Below are 14,383 nucleotides of genomic sequence, written 5' to 3' on the forward strand. Positions count from 1 at the left end.
TCTGTTGATCATCCAGACTGACAATCGACAGTGGTCAACGATAGATTGATGGAGATTATTGTCAATTGATTATTGAATTATGGATTCAGTTGTTCGTTATTTAGTTCACAGTGTAAATAGAGGAACCAACGACTTCAATGTCCTGGGAGCGGCCATGATGCCTGGGGGTGTCATCGGTCAGCTGTTTTACCAGATGTCACACCAGGGGACTTACCATGGGAGTCAACTTGTTTTTTTTTAAATTCAGGCACGAAAAATGTTATCATAGAAAAACCTTGTGAGTTCGTTTGAAAATTCTATTGGATTTCTATTGAACTTTTATTGTATTTTGGCGGATTCTATTGAACAATTGAAATGTCCAATAGAAACTGTTTTATGGATAAAATTAGTAGAATTTCATATTTCTATACAACTTTTGATATTGAGATATTTAATGGAATTTCCCACAGGAATTCCTCGGGATAAATTTTGAAAGTTTTTTCTACTCTCTTTTTCTTTTTTTTTCATTAAAAAAATCAAACAAAAATTGATTCTTATAGAAAATATTGCAATAGAAGTTGTATAGAAAAATCGAATCCTATTGATGTTTTTCCATATATAGAATATTTTCCATTCAACAATTCTGTTAAGAAAAGGTGCACAGACAAGCCGTGGAATTTTTCAATGGAGTTGGCCAAAAACTAATAGAAAGTTCAATAGAATCGCAATTGAATTTTCTAGTGAATTCGTTAGCAATTACTATGAAATTTTACTTCTATGCACTTTTATAGAAATTTCATAGAAGTCTTATTTACTCTGTTTTTGTTAACTGTTAATTTATTTAGGAGCAGGTGTGAAAAAATTTTATAGCAAATTTTGTTTCTCTATGAGAATCCGTTGAAGATCTGGTAAAAAACGATTAAATAATTCTGTTGAAGATTATAGAACTTTACCGCGTAATTTGTTATAAATAGTTGATTTGAAAAAGTCAATAGATTTTTATTTTCCTATACACATTGTTGGGCATAAATTTTCCAAGATTTTTTGTGCTAAATTATTATTTATAATCGAAAGAAAACAAAATTGGAAAATTCTTACAGAAAAGAATGTAAAGAGAACAAGTTCCATTGAAAAATCAACACCTAGAGACTTTTTTTTTTTTTTTTATTAAATGAACAACACGTGGGAGAATTGCACAATTCTGAATAGAATTGGCACGAAAAACAAATAGAATGCTTCAAAAGAATTTTTGTTTCAATATGCATTCAATAGGATTGTTTAAAAAAAGCGTTGGGTTTTTCCGAAAAGTCGAGAGACCGTTTCTGTAGCTGATAAAATTTCCAACAAGAATATTTCTTCACAGGTTTGCTTTGAGAATGACTTGTTATAAAGATAATTTAATGTACAATAAGAAGTGAAATAAATAAATGGATAAGTAAATAAATAAATCAGTAAATAAATGAACGAGTAAATAAATAATACCGTTAGCAGAGTCCTGAAGCTTTATTAGCCCTCAAAATGCATTAAAAAAAATTAGGTATAAATGCTTGACAGAGAATGTAAAGTAGTTCGATCATGCTTTATTCATGTTCTCCTTTTGCTTCTTCTGTTTCTTCATCTCGGCCTCCTCAATCGGTGCAGGCTTGACAAATGGAATCTCCTCTTGATACTGCTGTGGCATGAATGCCGAAATTGCTTTCGGTACTTTTATCCCAGTCTCTGTTTGATGAACCTCGAGAATCGCACAAATAACACGCGTTACTGCACACATGGTTGCATTCAGCATGTGCACATAATCCACTGAGGCATTCATTTTTTTAGTCTGTCCATATCTGAAAAGAAAACATGATTTTGTCCTCACATTTATAATTTCATTGGCAATAATTTTTTGAAGAATATCTCTGAATTGAAGAGAAATAGACAATTTTTCGTGAAGAAAATTTCAAAGATTAAAAAACCTGAATTGTAAAATGTTAATGACGGATTGAATTATTAATGAAATGAGGATGGGACGATTTTCTTTTCTATAGAAAATACAATTTTTTTCTGTATGCCAATTTTTTGAAGATTACTTCATCATTAAACGGAGATAGAAAATTCTGTGGAAAAAACAGTCTCATGCAACATTTTTTATAGAGCATTTGTTCTTTCCGATATTCAAAGACGTAAAGAAAAAATTAATCGTTGAATATTAATGGCTCATTGAATTATGAATGCAATATGATGATTTTTTTTCCATGGAAAACATAATTATTTTCCTGTGTGATGACCTTAAACTGAGCTCAATTGATTAAATTTGTTTCTGAGTCATGAACATTAGAAAAAAAAAGCCCCGACATTCCCCAATGTATAAAAATATTCACCTGACTAGAAGACGTCTAGCTTGATAATCAAGGCAATTACTGCAGGAAACCAATTCACGAAAAGCAGCGGAGCCTGGGAACCAAGCCTCTAAGTCGAGTTTCTTGGATGCAGCATGATTCAGTGCACCTGACACAATGTTAACGATTCTATACGGAATATTGAGATCCTGATAAAAGTCCTCAGCATTCTTTATCATTTCATCCATCATCTCCCAGGATTTATTGTCGTGGGGCGAAGTGATGCAGAATTGTTCTACCTGCATGAAAAAAATGATGCTCCTAAAATTAAATTCTTAATTTACACAAATAAATCTCTAACATTTTTCTGAACAATTTCTTGATGAGAATGTGACTTTACTCTTTATATTTCCATTCAGATGGGGAATGAATCAATATCAATGAGATGAAAAAACAATAATAGTACAGTATTATAATGGACAATTAAAAACATTTAATATCACTTATTCAATATTTTCTACTGAACATTTCAATCAGGAAAAGAGCGACCAAAAGCTGCGGAATTTTTCAACAGAAGTTGAATTCAAAAGTGGTTTCATTATTGCAGTTGGTCATTTTCAAGCTTTGATCATTTGAAATCGGTGAGAACGTGATTTTACTCTTTATATTTTTATTTAAGACCAGGATGGATTATCGATTGATTTTCCATGTTCATAATCTAAAATATATCCCAATTTCCATTGTAGTTTACATTACGCAGGAGTCCCTAAAAAATATGATGATACAATCATAAAAAGTAGAGAAAAAGATGAACATTTTTAAATAGAGTTTTCAATCAAGATTCGGAAATAAGTGCAATAAAAAGGGAATTGTTAATTCATAATTTATCATGGCAACTAACGATTTGACAACAATTGGCTACTGTGCAAATGACGACCTAATAGCCATTCGATACAGTAAATTATTAATTTGCAATTTCCTCCCTATTGCGTTCATTTCCGAATACTATTCAAAGACACTCGTTGAAAATGTTCATTTTTTTCAAAGTTTTCTTTATTGTAAAACCATAATTTTTGGGGACTCCACGGCTATAAAAAACTGAAAGGCAGCTGAAGAACATTTCAAATTATCAAAATGAAAAAAGAAACAACTAAGATCACGTTCGAAAGACAATACCCACAGGTCTTAAATAAGAAATAAATCAATATTAATAAGATAAGGTACAATTAGAATAACTCAGAATGCATTATTATAATGGGAAATTCCTCTTGATACGTGTAATACCCGAAGCCATTCAAATATTCGTAAACAATCGTGTCATTCATATTCCTCACCTTTTCGAATTGATGAACTCTGAAAATTCCTCTAGTATCTCTTCCATGGGATCCGACTTCCTGCCTGAAGCACGTCGAGAGCCCAGCGTACCTGATAGGCAATGAAGCCTCAGGGATCCACTCATTTCGATGATAAGCGGCAATCGGTTGCTCCGAAGTCGCGATTAAGTATTTCTCCTCAGACTCTTTCTCGTCGGCCTTCTCACTCCCCTTGCCGATCACCTTGTACAGCTCCTCGTCGAACTGAGCAAGCTGGGCCACCTCCTGCATAGCGTCTTTCTTCATGAAGAATGGAGTGTAAAGTGGTTTATAACCCTTTTCGAATAATTTCCTCAGGGCGTATTGGATCAGTGCGTGCTCCAGGAAGACTGCAGGTCCTGTCAGGAAATATCCTCGAGCTCCAGCCACTGCCGCCCCTCGTTCTGCGTCCATCCCGTCTATCATGTGAATTAAGTCCACGTGAGAGTATTTTTTCCTCTCGGTGCAGTCTCCAAATACTCGTTCCACCTGGGATGACGAAGACATGAGTTTAAGGTGCGTTATTCAGTAGCAAAGTGGTAAAACGATTCAAGTCGAGGTAGATCTTAGTAATTTTCGAAGAATATCTACGAATCTAAGGGAGATAGCTTAATTTTCGTGACGATATTTTTTGCAGCTCTCAATTCGCTCTACAGAAAATGTTATAACAATAATTTTGCTATCAGAAAACCTAGCGAAGTCGCTATACAGAAAATTCTATTGGAATTCTATTGAAATATTCTATTTGTTTTTTGCGCTGATTCTATTAGATATTCGATAAGAAGAAGTCAATAGATTTTGAATTTCTGTTGGAATTTTTCTCTTGAATTTTGTCTATCAGAATTATTGGGCACAAATTTTCCAAGTTTTTTTCGCTGGATTTTGTTTTATTTTGAATGTTTTGTTTTATTATAGAATCCGAGTGGAAACAACGTAGAAAATTGATGCCCAACATTCTTATATATAGAAAAAATTTCAAGAGGAAATTCGAAATCTATTGGCTTTTTTATTCGAATATCCAATAGAATCACCGCATAAAAACAAATAGAATTCCAATAAAAATCCTATAGAAAAGCCATAAAATTCCTATAGAATTCCAATAGAATTTTCTAGCGAATTCGCTAGGTTTTCTATTGAATTTTTTCATAGGCGAACTTCTGTTTAGAGTTTATTTCAGATCTTTACCTCCAAACTTTAAATCAGTAGCGAAGGGGTAAACCGGTATAAGTCGATTTTTACTATTGGCCAGTTTTCAATAAATATCTCCGAATCTAAGGGAAATAACGAAATTGTTGTAATTTCCTTTTTTGTAGCTCCCACTTTGCCCTGCAACAAAGGTTATGACAACATTTTTTTAATTTCCCTTAGATTTTGAGATATTTAGTGAAAGCTGGGTAATAGTCAAATCGACTTATACCGGTTTAGCACTTCACTACTGAAATAATGTCGGTACTTTAACCATTAACTACTTTAATCATTTGCAATCTTTCACCACTCTAAATAGGTAGGGGAGGATAGGGTAAAATGGACACTTTTGACTTTTTAAAAAATATTCATAACGCAGAAATAGATTTATCAATTGAGCTCAGTCTAAGCTCATCACAAAGAGGAATCATTGTTTTTCAATTGAAAAATAAAATTATTCCATTTCATGAACAATTCAACACATCATGAATATTTCAAAAAAAGTCAAGTGTCCGTTTTACCCCACCCACCCCTAGAGTCAAATTAAAAAAATTTTACGGCAATTCTATTTTCAATTTTAATTCAGGTAATATCAACGGCTTAATCGAGTGCATTCTACCCCCCTGAAATTAATAATTATTTCTTTCAATACCTTATTCTCATCCTCATCATTGCTAACAGGCACAGTAAGATCCAAATGATTCCCAACTTCCCTGAGTGCCGAATTCCTCTCACCCTCGACCTTTATCAAATCGTCATTATTGTTGACAATTGCATCATCAATCAAACCCCGAATGGCTTTTATCTGAGTCACAGTGAGAGCTTTCAGGTTATCCGAGGTGATGCCATCGAGATTCGAACTGAGATCCTCCGGCACTGTTGCGTCGTCGCCAACCGGCTCTTTTTTCTTCATCTTTTCACCGATTTCCTTGCTGCATACATTTTTGAGTTTATTCAAATTGTCGGCCCGGTGTCGCAGCTGCCTCCAGAATTTATCCTTCTCGATGACGGTCTCCACGAGTCCAACATCTTTGAACCGCTTCGTCTGATTCTCCCGGATTTTATTGGGATCGAAGCCCTTATCTTCGCGGAACAGGTCGAGATCGAGTACCATTTTGGTCGAGTGCAGGGATAACTATTTTTAATTGTTTTTTGTCGCACAACCTAATCAGTCTGACAGGACTTGAGGGAAACTGCGTGTTTCACCGCCACATGGAGTGACACGGAATCACGGAGATTGGTGACCTTGGGTGGAAGGAGTAGGGATGGCAATGTTTGTCGATTAATCGAAAACATCGATTTTTCATGCTCAGACATCGATGTTTTTCGTTCGATGTTTTCAACGGCCGATTAATCGATTTTCGATTCTTTCCTCCAAACATCGATGTTTTTTTGACCAAGCTAACAACATTTTTCATTTTTTTGTCGAAATAATAATGTTAATTGATTGAGAATATTCAATATATTGTCTTCAATTAATCAAAAAACCGCGTTTCGAGATTCAAAATTTAACTCTCTAGCAGTATTTATCATTGAAACGTAAGTTCCTTGGGTTGTAGTTTTTGAATATATATTTTTCATCACGCTGTGCGAAAAAGTAACTTTTTGGGCACGCTTCGCGTGCCTAAAACGTCCCTTTTCCACACATTGTGATGAAAAATATTGTTCGATACTCATGGGAAAAGTGTTTTTCGCACTCGTAACGAAATATACTATTTCAATAAAACCAAGAAGAAAAAAATTATTTAAAACAATAGTATATTTCGTAACGAGTGCAAAAAAGTGTTTTTTGGCGAGTGGGAGGTTTATATCACGACGAGCCGAAGGCCAGTGATATAATCCCACGAGCTAAAAAACATTTTTTCAATACTATTTAAAATATACTATTTCAATAAAACCAAGAAGAAAAAAATTATTTAAAACAATAGTATATTTCGTTACGAGTGCGAAAAACACTTTTCCCACGAGTATCGAACGATATTTTTCATCACAATGTGGCAGAAATTGGACTTTTAGGCACGCGGAGCGTGCCGAAAAGTTCACTTTTCGCCACAACGTGATGAAATAGTATATTTTAAATAGTATTGAAAAAATGTTTTTTAGCTCGTGGGATTATATCACTGGCCTTCGGCTCGTCGTGATATAAACCTCCCACTCGCCAAAAAACACTTTTTTGCACTCGTTACGAACAATATTTTTCATCACAATGTGGCGGAAATTGGACTTTTAGGCACGCGGAGCGTGCCGAAAAGTTCACTTTTTGTCACAGCGTGATGAAAATCATATTACAGCGCCACTTGCAAAACCGTACGCGCGCGTACATCTCTAGTATATTAAAATTTATGATTACGCCGATGTCGGTCTGAATCTCAGGAAGATAACGAAATTTTCGTAAGAATCTTTTTTCTAGAGCACATTGCGGGCTACAAAAAAGGTCTTGACAAAAATTTTCCCATCTCCCCTAGATTCCGAGATATTCATCGACAACAGGGCAATAGTCAAAAAAAACTTAAACCGTTTTACCGCCGCGCTACGAATTACAAATCACCTTCGAGTAGATAACCATCACGTGATAACCATCTGTCGCTGTGTGAGAGATAGCACGCACAGACCAAACATCAACAACATCGCAACTGATCCCAACACGTCAGCTGACTTCACTCCTTTCATATTAATAACACGTGAGTCTTTCAGGTTTCACGAGAGATCAGCATATTGTTTAGCAAGGTAAATGCAATCAGAAATACGATACGAGAAATACAATACTAGACTGACGTTGAACTGGATGGGGTAGAATTCCCCAAAAAATTTCTATTGAGAGTTTTTCCAGCCATCGTTTAAGGGGAGACGGAACCCCTTTGTCTACATCAAATCTAAGAATTATGTTTTCTCCTACAATTATCAATTTCTATCTGAAATTACCCTATCGACTCGATTATCGCATTGTTGAGTCAATGAAGTAGTTTAATGAATAAAAAATAATAATTGCAGGAGAAAACAATTCTAAAGATTCATATAAACCCAGGGGTTCCGTTTCGCCTTAAGGACACAAATAGAGATGCAAAATGACCGTTTTTAGATCGCGTCATATGACCAAAAAATTACGGTCTTGTAACGGTCATGTGACGCACAAATTTTCCAACTACAAATGATTGTCACAAATCATTTGTAACCAAATTGTTGTCAAACCATCTATATAGTTGCATAATGACGGTCATAACTAATTTTCAATTTGTGATGGTCATGAATAAAACAAAATAGTTTCATCTATATGGATGGAAAAAAATTGTGATTTCCATTTCAAAATGCGGATTAGGCCAATACAAAAGGAATTCAACTGAAAATTGACCGAGAAAAAAATAAGGTTTCATGTATATAGATGAAAAATGACTGTCATTTTTTCTTGACAAGTTGCGACGGTCACAGAAGGGCGAGGGGGAATGTGACAGCCGTCATGAACGCCTCGTCATGTGACCGTCAATGACGGTCACATGACCGTTATATGACGGGTCATGTGACGCATTTGCATCTCTAGACACAAAACACCCAAGAGCCCTGGATCACACGGGTTAAGAGGCAGGATTAATTGTTAGAACTTGAAAGCCTCCTAACATGAATAGGGGCGGGTGGGGTAAAATGGACACTTTAGACTTTTTTTTAAATTATTCATAAGTCAGAACCAAATTTATCAATTGAGCTCAGTTCAGGCTCGTCACAAAGAATTGAATCGTCACAGAATTGCTCTTTGTATTGAAAAAAAAAACTATTAAATTTTATCAACATTTCAACCCCCCATTAACATTTAAAAAAAAGTCAAAAGTGTCCGTTTTACCCCAACCTCCCCTATACATGATTGATGATTCGAACTGCAGTTGCGGGCACGAAAGTCAAGATATATTGATCACAGTCTGCGGCACTGTCCCACTCTGAACAATGAAAGGACAACACTCATTAGAGAATTGAAACCATTTAAAGTTCCACTTACGAACTCAATCACCCCCTCATTAGAAACAATAGAGCCAAAAATCCTTGAGGATATTCAAGTACTTTGGCTATTTTTTCTCCAGTGAACATCAGAGCTTTCATTCGAGCTCCATTTGACCCCAACTTTCCGATCATTTTTCAATGATTTTATTATTTAAACTTTGCAGGTCTGAATTTGAAACTCGATATTGAATCGTTAGAAAACATTCTAAAAATCTGAAAACAATTTCAAAGTTGACTTTTGGAGGAAGATTGATGAAATAATTAAAAAATTGCAATATTTGAAAATGACGAGCAGTTTCTGTAAAAAATTTATAAACAATTAATTTTCCACCAAAAAAATCAGTTGTTCGGAATCGTAACAAATTTATTTATGTTCCGAATATTACTAGAAATCCATTTCATGCCTAAAAAAGTAAGGTTTCCGAAAGTTTAAACAACGTATGTCTAAAAAAATAATTCTTTGCAAAATGTTATTTTAATGATGCTGAATACTGTAGCACGGGCGACAAAAATTAATAGAAAAACCTATTGAATTCGTTAAAAAATTCTATTGAATTTCTATTGAACTATTCTATTAGTTTTTGGCCGATTCTAGTGAAATGTTCAATAGAAAACATTCAATAGAAAAAGTCAACTGAATTCGATTTTTCTATATAACTTATTCTATTGAGATATTTTCTATAGAATTTCCTCGGCTCAAATTTTCTAAATTTTTTCGTTTGATTTTCTTGATGAAAAGAAAAGAAAAAAAAAGGATGAAAAAAACTTAGAAAATTTGAGTCGAACAAATTCTGTAGAAAATGTATGAAAAGAATAAGTTATATAGAAAAATCGAATTCAGTTGACTTTTTCTATTGAATGTTTTCTATTGAACATGTCAATAAAATCAGCCAAAAACTAATAGAGAGTTTAATAGAAATTCAATAGAATTTTCCAACGAATTCGATAGGTTTCTCGATTAAATTTTTTCGTGCGTGAGGGTAGGGTCTGTCCCAAACTGTAAAAGGTACTTTGATATCCTTAAAATGCCCCACAAATTTATCTTAAATAGTTGACTAAATATCTTAAACCAATGATTGTAAGAAGTTTAAATATTCAGATTAAATTAGAACATTACTGATAGTGTAAATAAATCTTGTAGGTTCATGAATGAAAAAATTTAATAGAAAACCTCGCGAATTCGCTAGAAAATTCGCGAATTCTATTGGAATTCTATGGGATTTCGATAGGATTTCTACTGGACAATTTTATTTGTTTTTTGCGTTAATTTTATTGGATATTCGCTAAGAAAAAGTCAATAGATTTCGAATTTCTGTTTGAAATTTTCTCTTGAGATTTTTTCTAGAAGAATGCTTGAGCATCAATTTTCTATTTTTTTTAGCCTCGCATTCTGTAATGCAGAACAAAACACAATTCAGTGGGAAAACCATAGAAAATTTGTGCCCAATAATTTCTAATAGAAAAAATCTCAAGAGAAAAATTCGAACAGAAATTCGAAATCTATTGAGGTTCTCTTATCGAATATCTGATAGAATCAGCGCAAAAAACAAATAGAATTTTTCAATAGAAATCCTATACGAACCCCCATAAAATTCCTATAGAATTCCAATAGAATTTTGTAGCGAATTCGCTGTTTTCTATTAAATTATTTCATACGTGTTTGCGCACTTTAAGCAATGAAAAATACAATCAGGATGAATGTGACTCATAAACAAAATGGAGAAACAAGTATTCAAAACTTGAAATTCTTCCGAATGTTTTGATTCAGATGGGTGAAACTGAGGGATTGTCCAACACCGAAGCTAGGGATCTTTGCCTCGAACCCGAACCTGCCACAAGTCAATTCATAATGCAGCAGACAATGTACAGAATAAAAGATCCCAGGAAATCATTGCCATTTTACACTAAAGTCCTGGGTATGAGATTGCTCCAGAAGTTAGATTTTCCAGAAATGAAATTCTCGTTGTATTTTATGGGATATGAGGAGGCTAAGGACATCCCAACGGACAGGAAGGAGTGTTTAGAGTGGACGTTCACTAGAAAAGCAACGATTGAGTTGACACAGTGAGTTTTCTGCTTTCATAATTATTGTTCATGGGGTACGACAGAAAAAATTGTAAATTTTGCAGAGCAAAGTGAGATCTATAAATACTACACGCATGAAATAATTTAATAGAAGAACTAGCGCTTTCTTTAAGAAATTCTACTGGATTTCTATTTGAAATTTTAGTAGAATTTTCATTTCATTTTTATAGATTATTCAACTTTACCGTGTCATTTTGTCAAGAGATATTTGATTGACAATAAGTCAATAGCTTTTGATTTTTCTACAAAAGTTCATGGGTGTAAGTGTTCATTTGTTTCTCATAATAAAATCCAAGAAGAAATACTTCGAAAAATTATGCGCAAGAATTCTTACAGAAAAAGTCCCAACAGAATAAGTTGTATAAAAAAATTAAGATATCGATTTTTCTATAAACAAATGTTTATTTAAACATACTAGGGGACGTTGCATAATTTGTAATAGAATTGCCGCGAAAAAATAAATAATATATTTTGATAGAATTCCAATAGAACTATTATGGAGTTCCAATAGAATAGAATTCCAATAGAATTTCTTAGCGAAAGCGTCAACTATTTCTATTGAATTTGTTCATACCTATTTCTAGATCTCACTTTGTTCTGTAAAACAATCTCTCCATAAAAAATTCATTAGATTTCACATTGATTTCGTAAAAATTAAGTTTAAATTAAATTTAAACTTAAATTAAATTTATATTGAACTGACATCACCATTTTCATTTCTTTTTTTTTTCTTTTCTCACGTCTAATTACCATCAGCATTGAATCACATGTCCACAGCTCCTGATAGAGATAATTTGATACTATACAAAAGAAGTTTATTCTAGGCTGAAAGCCCTCGGGCAACGGCCATTTGTAAGAATATATGTTTCTTGCAATAAATAACGTTAAACGTTAAAGTAGTTAATTTCATATTTGATTCTCAGTAACTGGGGGAGCGAGACTGACCCAGATGTTAAATACCACAATGGCAACAGTGACCCGAGAGGATTTGGTATGAACACGTCACAAGTTTGACACAAAAAAAATCAACATTTTTGCTTCCGAATGGAAACAAAATTGTTTCTGATCAATTATGATTCACTTTCGAGTATATACTTTCATTGAAGGTCATATTGGCCTGTGTGTGCCTGATGTGGATGCGGCCTGCAAGAGATTCGAAGAACTAGGAGTTGAATTCGTGAAGAAACCACAGGATGGGAAAATGAAGGGAATTGCATTCATAAAGGATCCGGATGGCTACTGGATTGAGATCTTCAGCAAAAATACTGTAACCAGCGTCATCATGGGATCTTAGCTTTACAGCTGTTCAAATGTATTACACAATGCCTTTACTGTATTAAAAAATGATATTCAAATCAGTATGCAACTATGTTGAATCAATAGCAGGATTAATTATGAAAATGTCACTATTGTTTCTTGGGCTTCACTTGTTGATCTTTTCAAACACCCATCAAACAATTTAACAGAAAAACCTAGGGAATTCGTTAGATAATTCTCTTGGATTTCTACTGAACTTTCTACTACTTTTTGACCGATTCTATGGAAATGTTCTATACAAAGTATTCTATAGAAAAAGTCAGTAGAATTTGATTTTTTGAGGCAACTTATTCTGTTGAGATGTTTTCTACAGAATTTCCTCGGCTCAAATTTTCCAAGTTTTTACATTGTTTTTCTTTCCTTTTCATTAAGAAAATTAAACAAAAAAACATGGAAAATTTGAGCTGAGGACATTCTACTGAAAATATCTTAAGGACTACTTTGGTTTTTTTTCTCCGTGAAATGCTTTTCTATCGAAATTCTTCAGCCCTAATTACACAAATTTTATTGTTTAGTGAAAATGGACAAACAATACGGTGAAAAAACCTTCAAAAATTGTATTTAGGGATTTCCATAGACAATATCTAAGTAAAACGAGTGGTATAGAAGAATCAAATTTTATTAATTTTTTTTTCTATAAAAGAGTTCCTATCCCTCCTTTACGAACGCATCAAAATCGAACCCGTCCACGATAGATTAAAACAATTAACATCCAATTTTGCAAGAAATAAACTGGACCATATTTTCGACCTTTGTCACAAGCGCAACTCCAACACTAGTTCTCGGTTTAAATATCCGACCCTCACCCTCCTCGAAAATCTACAATCCATCCGTAGAGATCAATCTGATGATAACACCTGGGGAGAAGAAGTGTCGGAATAAATAAACAAGTACTCTATATATATCTTCATTCATTCACCCGAACCAATCAATGTATCATCTTCACCTCATTATACTCTATTTACACCAACAAATTATTACGGTATATTATGTACTTATAAAAACACTTGGCTGAAGGCCCTTGGGCGATGGCCTATTGTAAGAAATTTTTTTTTGTTTGTAATTTTCTTGCAATAAATTCCGTTAAAAATTAAAAAAAAATTAGTTCGTATTAAGGGGGGAAAACCCTTTACCAATGGCAAAAAATCGATTTTTTTCTCTTGAGATTATACTGGAAAGAGGAAAAATCAAAATATCAAGTATTTACAGAGTTATAGCACATAGACGCGGGCGCCGGCCTGTAAGGTACCTGGAGCGCTTGGGGAGGAGCAACCTTTCTTCTACAATACCTTTATATAATTCTTTTGTTCCATTAGTTTTGGCAGAGCATTGACTGCATTCAAAGCGATAGAATGCTAATGAAAGCTTTAACGCGACAGTTTGGCGATTATCTCCAAAGCACCTACATTCTGGGCCGAAAATTATTGAAATCTCCGCCTACATTGCTGCTGGGATATTTAATGAAGGATATAACTACATTCTGAGAATTATGAATGAGGTAAATATGATTGTTGGTACCTACTCTTTATCTGTCTGAGACAAAAACAGCTCGTATTGCCCGAATATTTTTTTTCTGTACTCAAGTGACAGTTGCAGTCAAATTTCAAGGAAGTCCATTAAAAAAATTCATAACTTTTCTCTGCATTTCTTTCAACACAAAACGTTTAATTTCTCATACAACTTATCCTACTGATAAATTTTCCATCGAAATCCCACGGCTCCAATTACCCAAATTTTATTGTTTACTGAAAATGGAAAAACAATAGAATGAAAAAACCTTGGAAAAATTATATTGAAGGATTTCCACAGAAAATATCTAATAAATAAAACAAGTCGTGTAAAAACATCAAATTCAATTAATTTTTTTCCTAAAAATAGTTTCTATCGACCATTTTATCTCAAAATCTTCTCGTCCGTGCAATTAACATTTTTCCTTATTATTTTCGTCTGTACCCAAGCGACATTTGCGCTAAACTTTCAAGGAAGTCCATTTAAAAAATCCATAATTTTTCTGTACATTTCTTTCAACAGAAAAATTTTAATTTCTCATACAACTTATCCTACTGACCAATTTTCCATCGAAATCCCTCGGCCCCAATTACTAAAATTTTATTGTTTACTGGAAATAGACAAATAGAGTGAAAAAACCTTGGAAAA

At 33.7% G+C, this 14,383-nt stretch overlaps 2 protein-coding genes across 2 annotated transcripts; one reads left to right on the forward strand and one right to left on the reverse strand.

Moving 5' to 3' along the window:
• Positions 1 to 1,458: 1,458 nt before the first annotated feature.
• Positions 1,459 to 7,401, reverse strand: LOC107038738 (serine--tRNA ligase, cytoplasmic). The gene is made up of 5 exons (XM_015257995.2): positions 7,386 to 7,401; positions 5,490 to 6,082; positions 3,635 to 4,141; positions 2,343 to 2,599; positions 1,459 to 1,811 (listed from the first exon to the last, which is right to left on the reverse strand). Exons 2-5 carry the CDS (start codon positions 5,949 to 5,951, stop codon positions 1,553 to 1,555), a joined length of 1,485 nt encoding a protein of 494 aa, XP_015113481.1. The 5' UTR covers positions 5,952 to 6,082; positions 7,386 to 7,401; the 3' UTR covers positions 1,459 to 1,552.
• Positions 7,402 to 7,420: 19 nt separating this feature from the next.
• On the forward strand, positions 7,421 to 12,267 carry LOC107038739 (lactoylglutathione lyase). Its single transcript, XM_015257996.2, has 4 exons — positions 7,421 to 7,564; positions 10,593 to 10,888; positions 11,833 to 11,900; positions 12,016 to 12,267. The coding sequence occupies exons 2-4, from the start codon at positions 10,593 to 10,595 to the stop codon at positions 12,201 to 12,203; spliced, it is 552 nt and encodes a 183-aa protein (XP_015113482.1). The 5' UTR covers positions 7,421 to 7,564; the 3' UTR covers positions 12,204 to 12,267.
• Positions 12,268 to 14,383: the final 2,116 nt, after the last annotated feature.

This window comes from Diachasma alloeum, unplaced genomic scaffold, assembly GCF_001412515.2.
Source record: "Diachasma alloeum isolate Michigan unplaced genomic scaffold, Dall2.0 Dall_scaffold_00288, whole genome shotgun sequence".
NCBI classification, from domain to species: Eukaryota; Metazoa; Arthropoda; class Insecta; order Hymenoptera; family Braconidae; genus Diachasma; species Diachasma alloeum.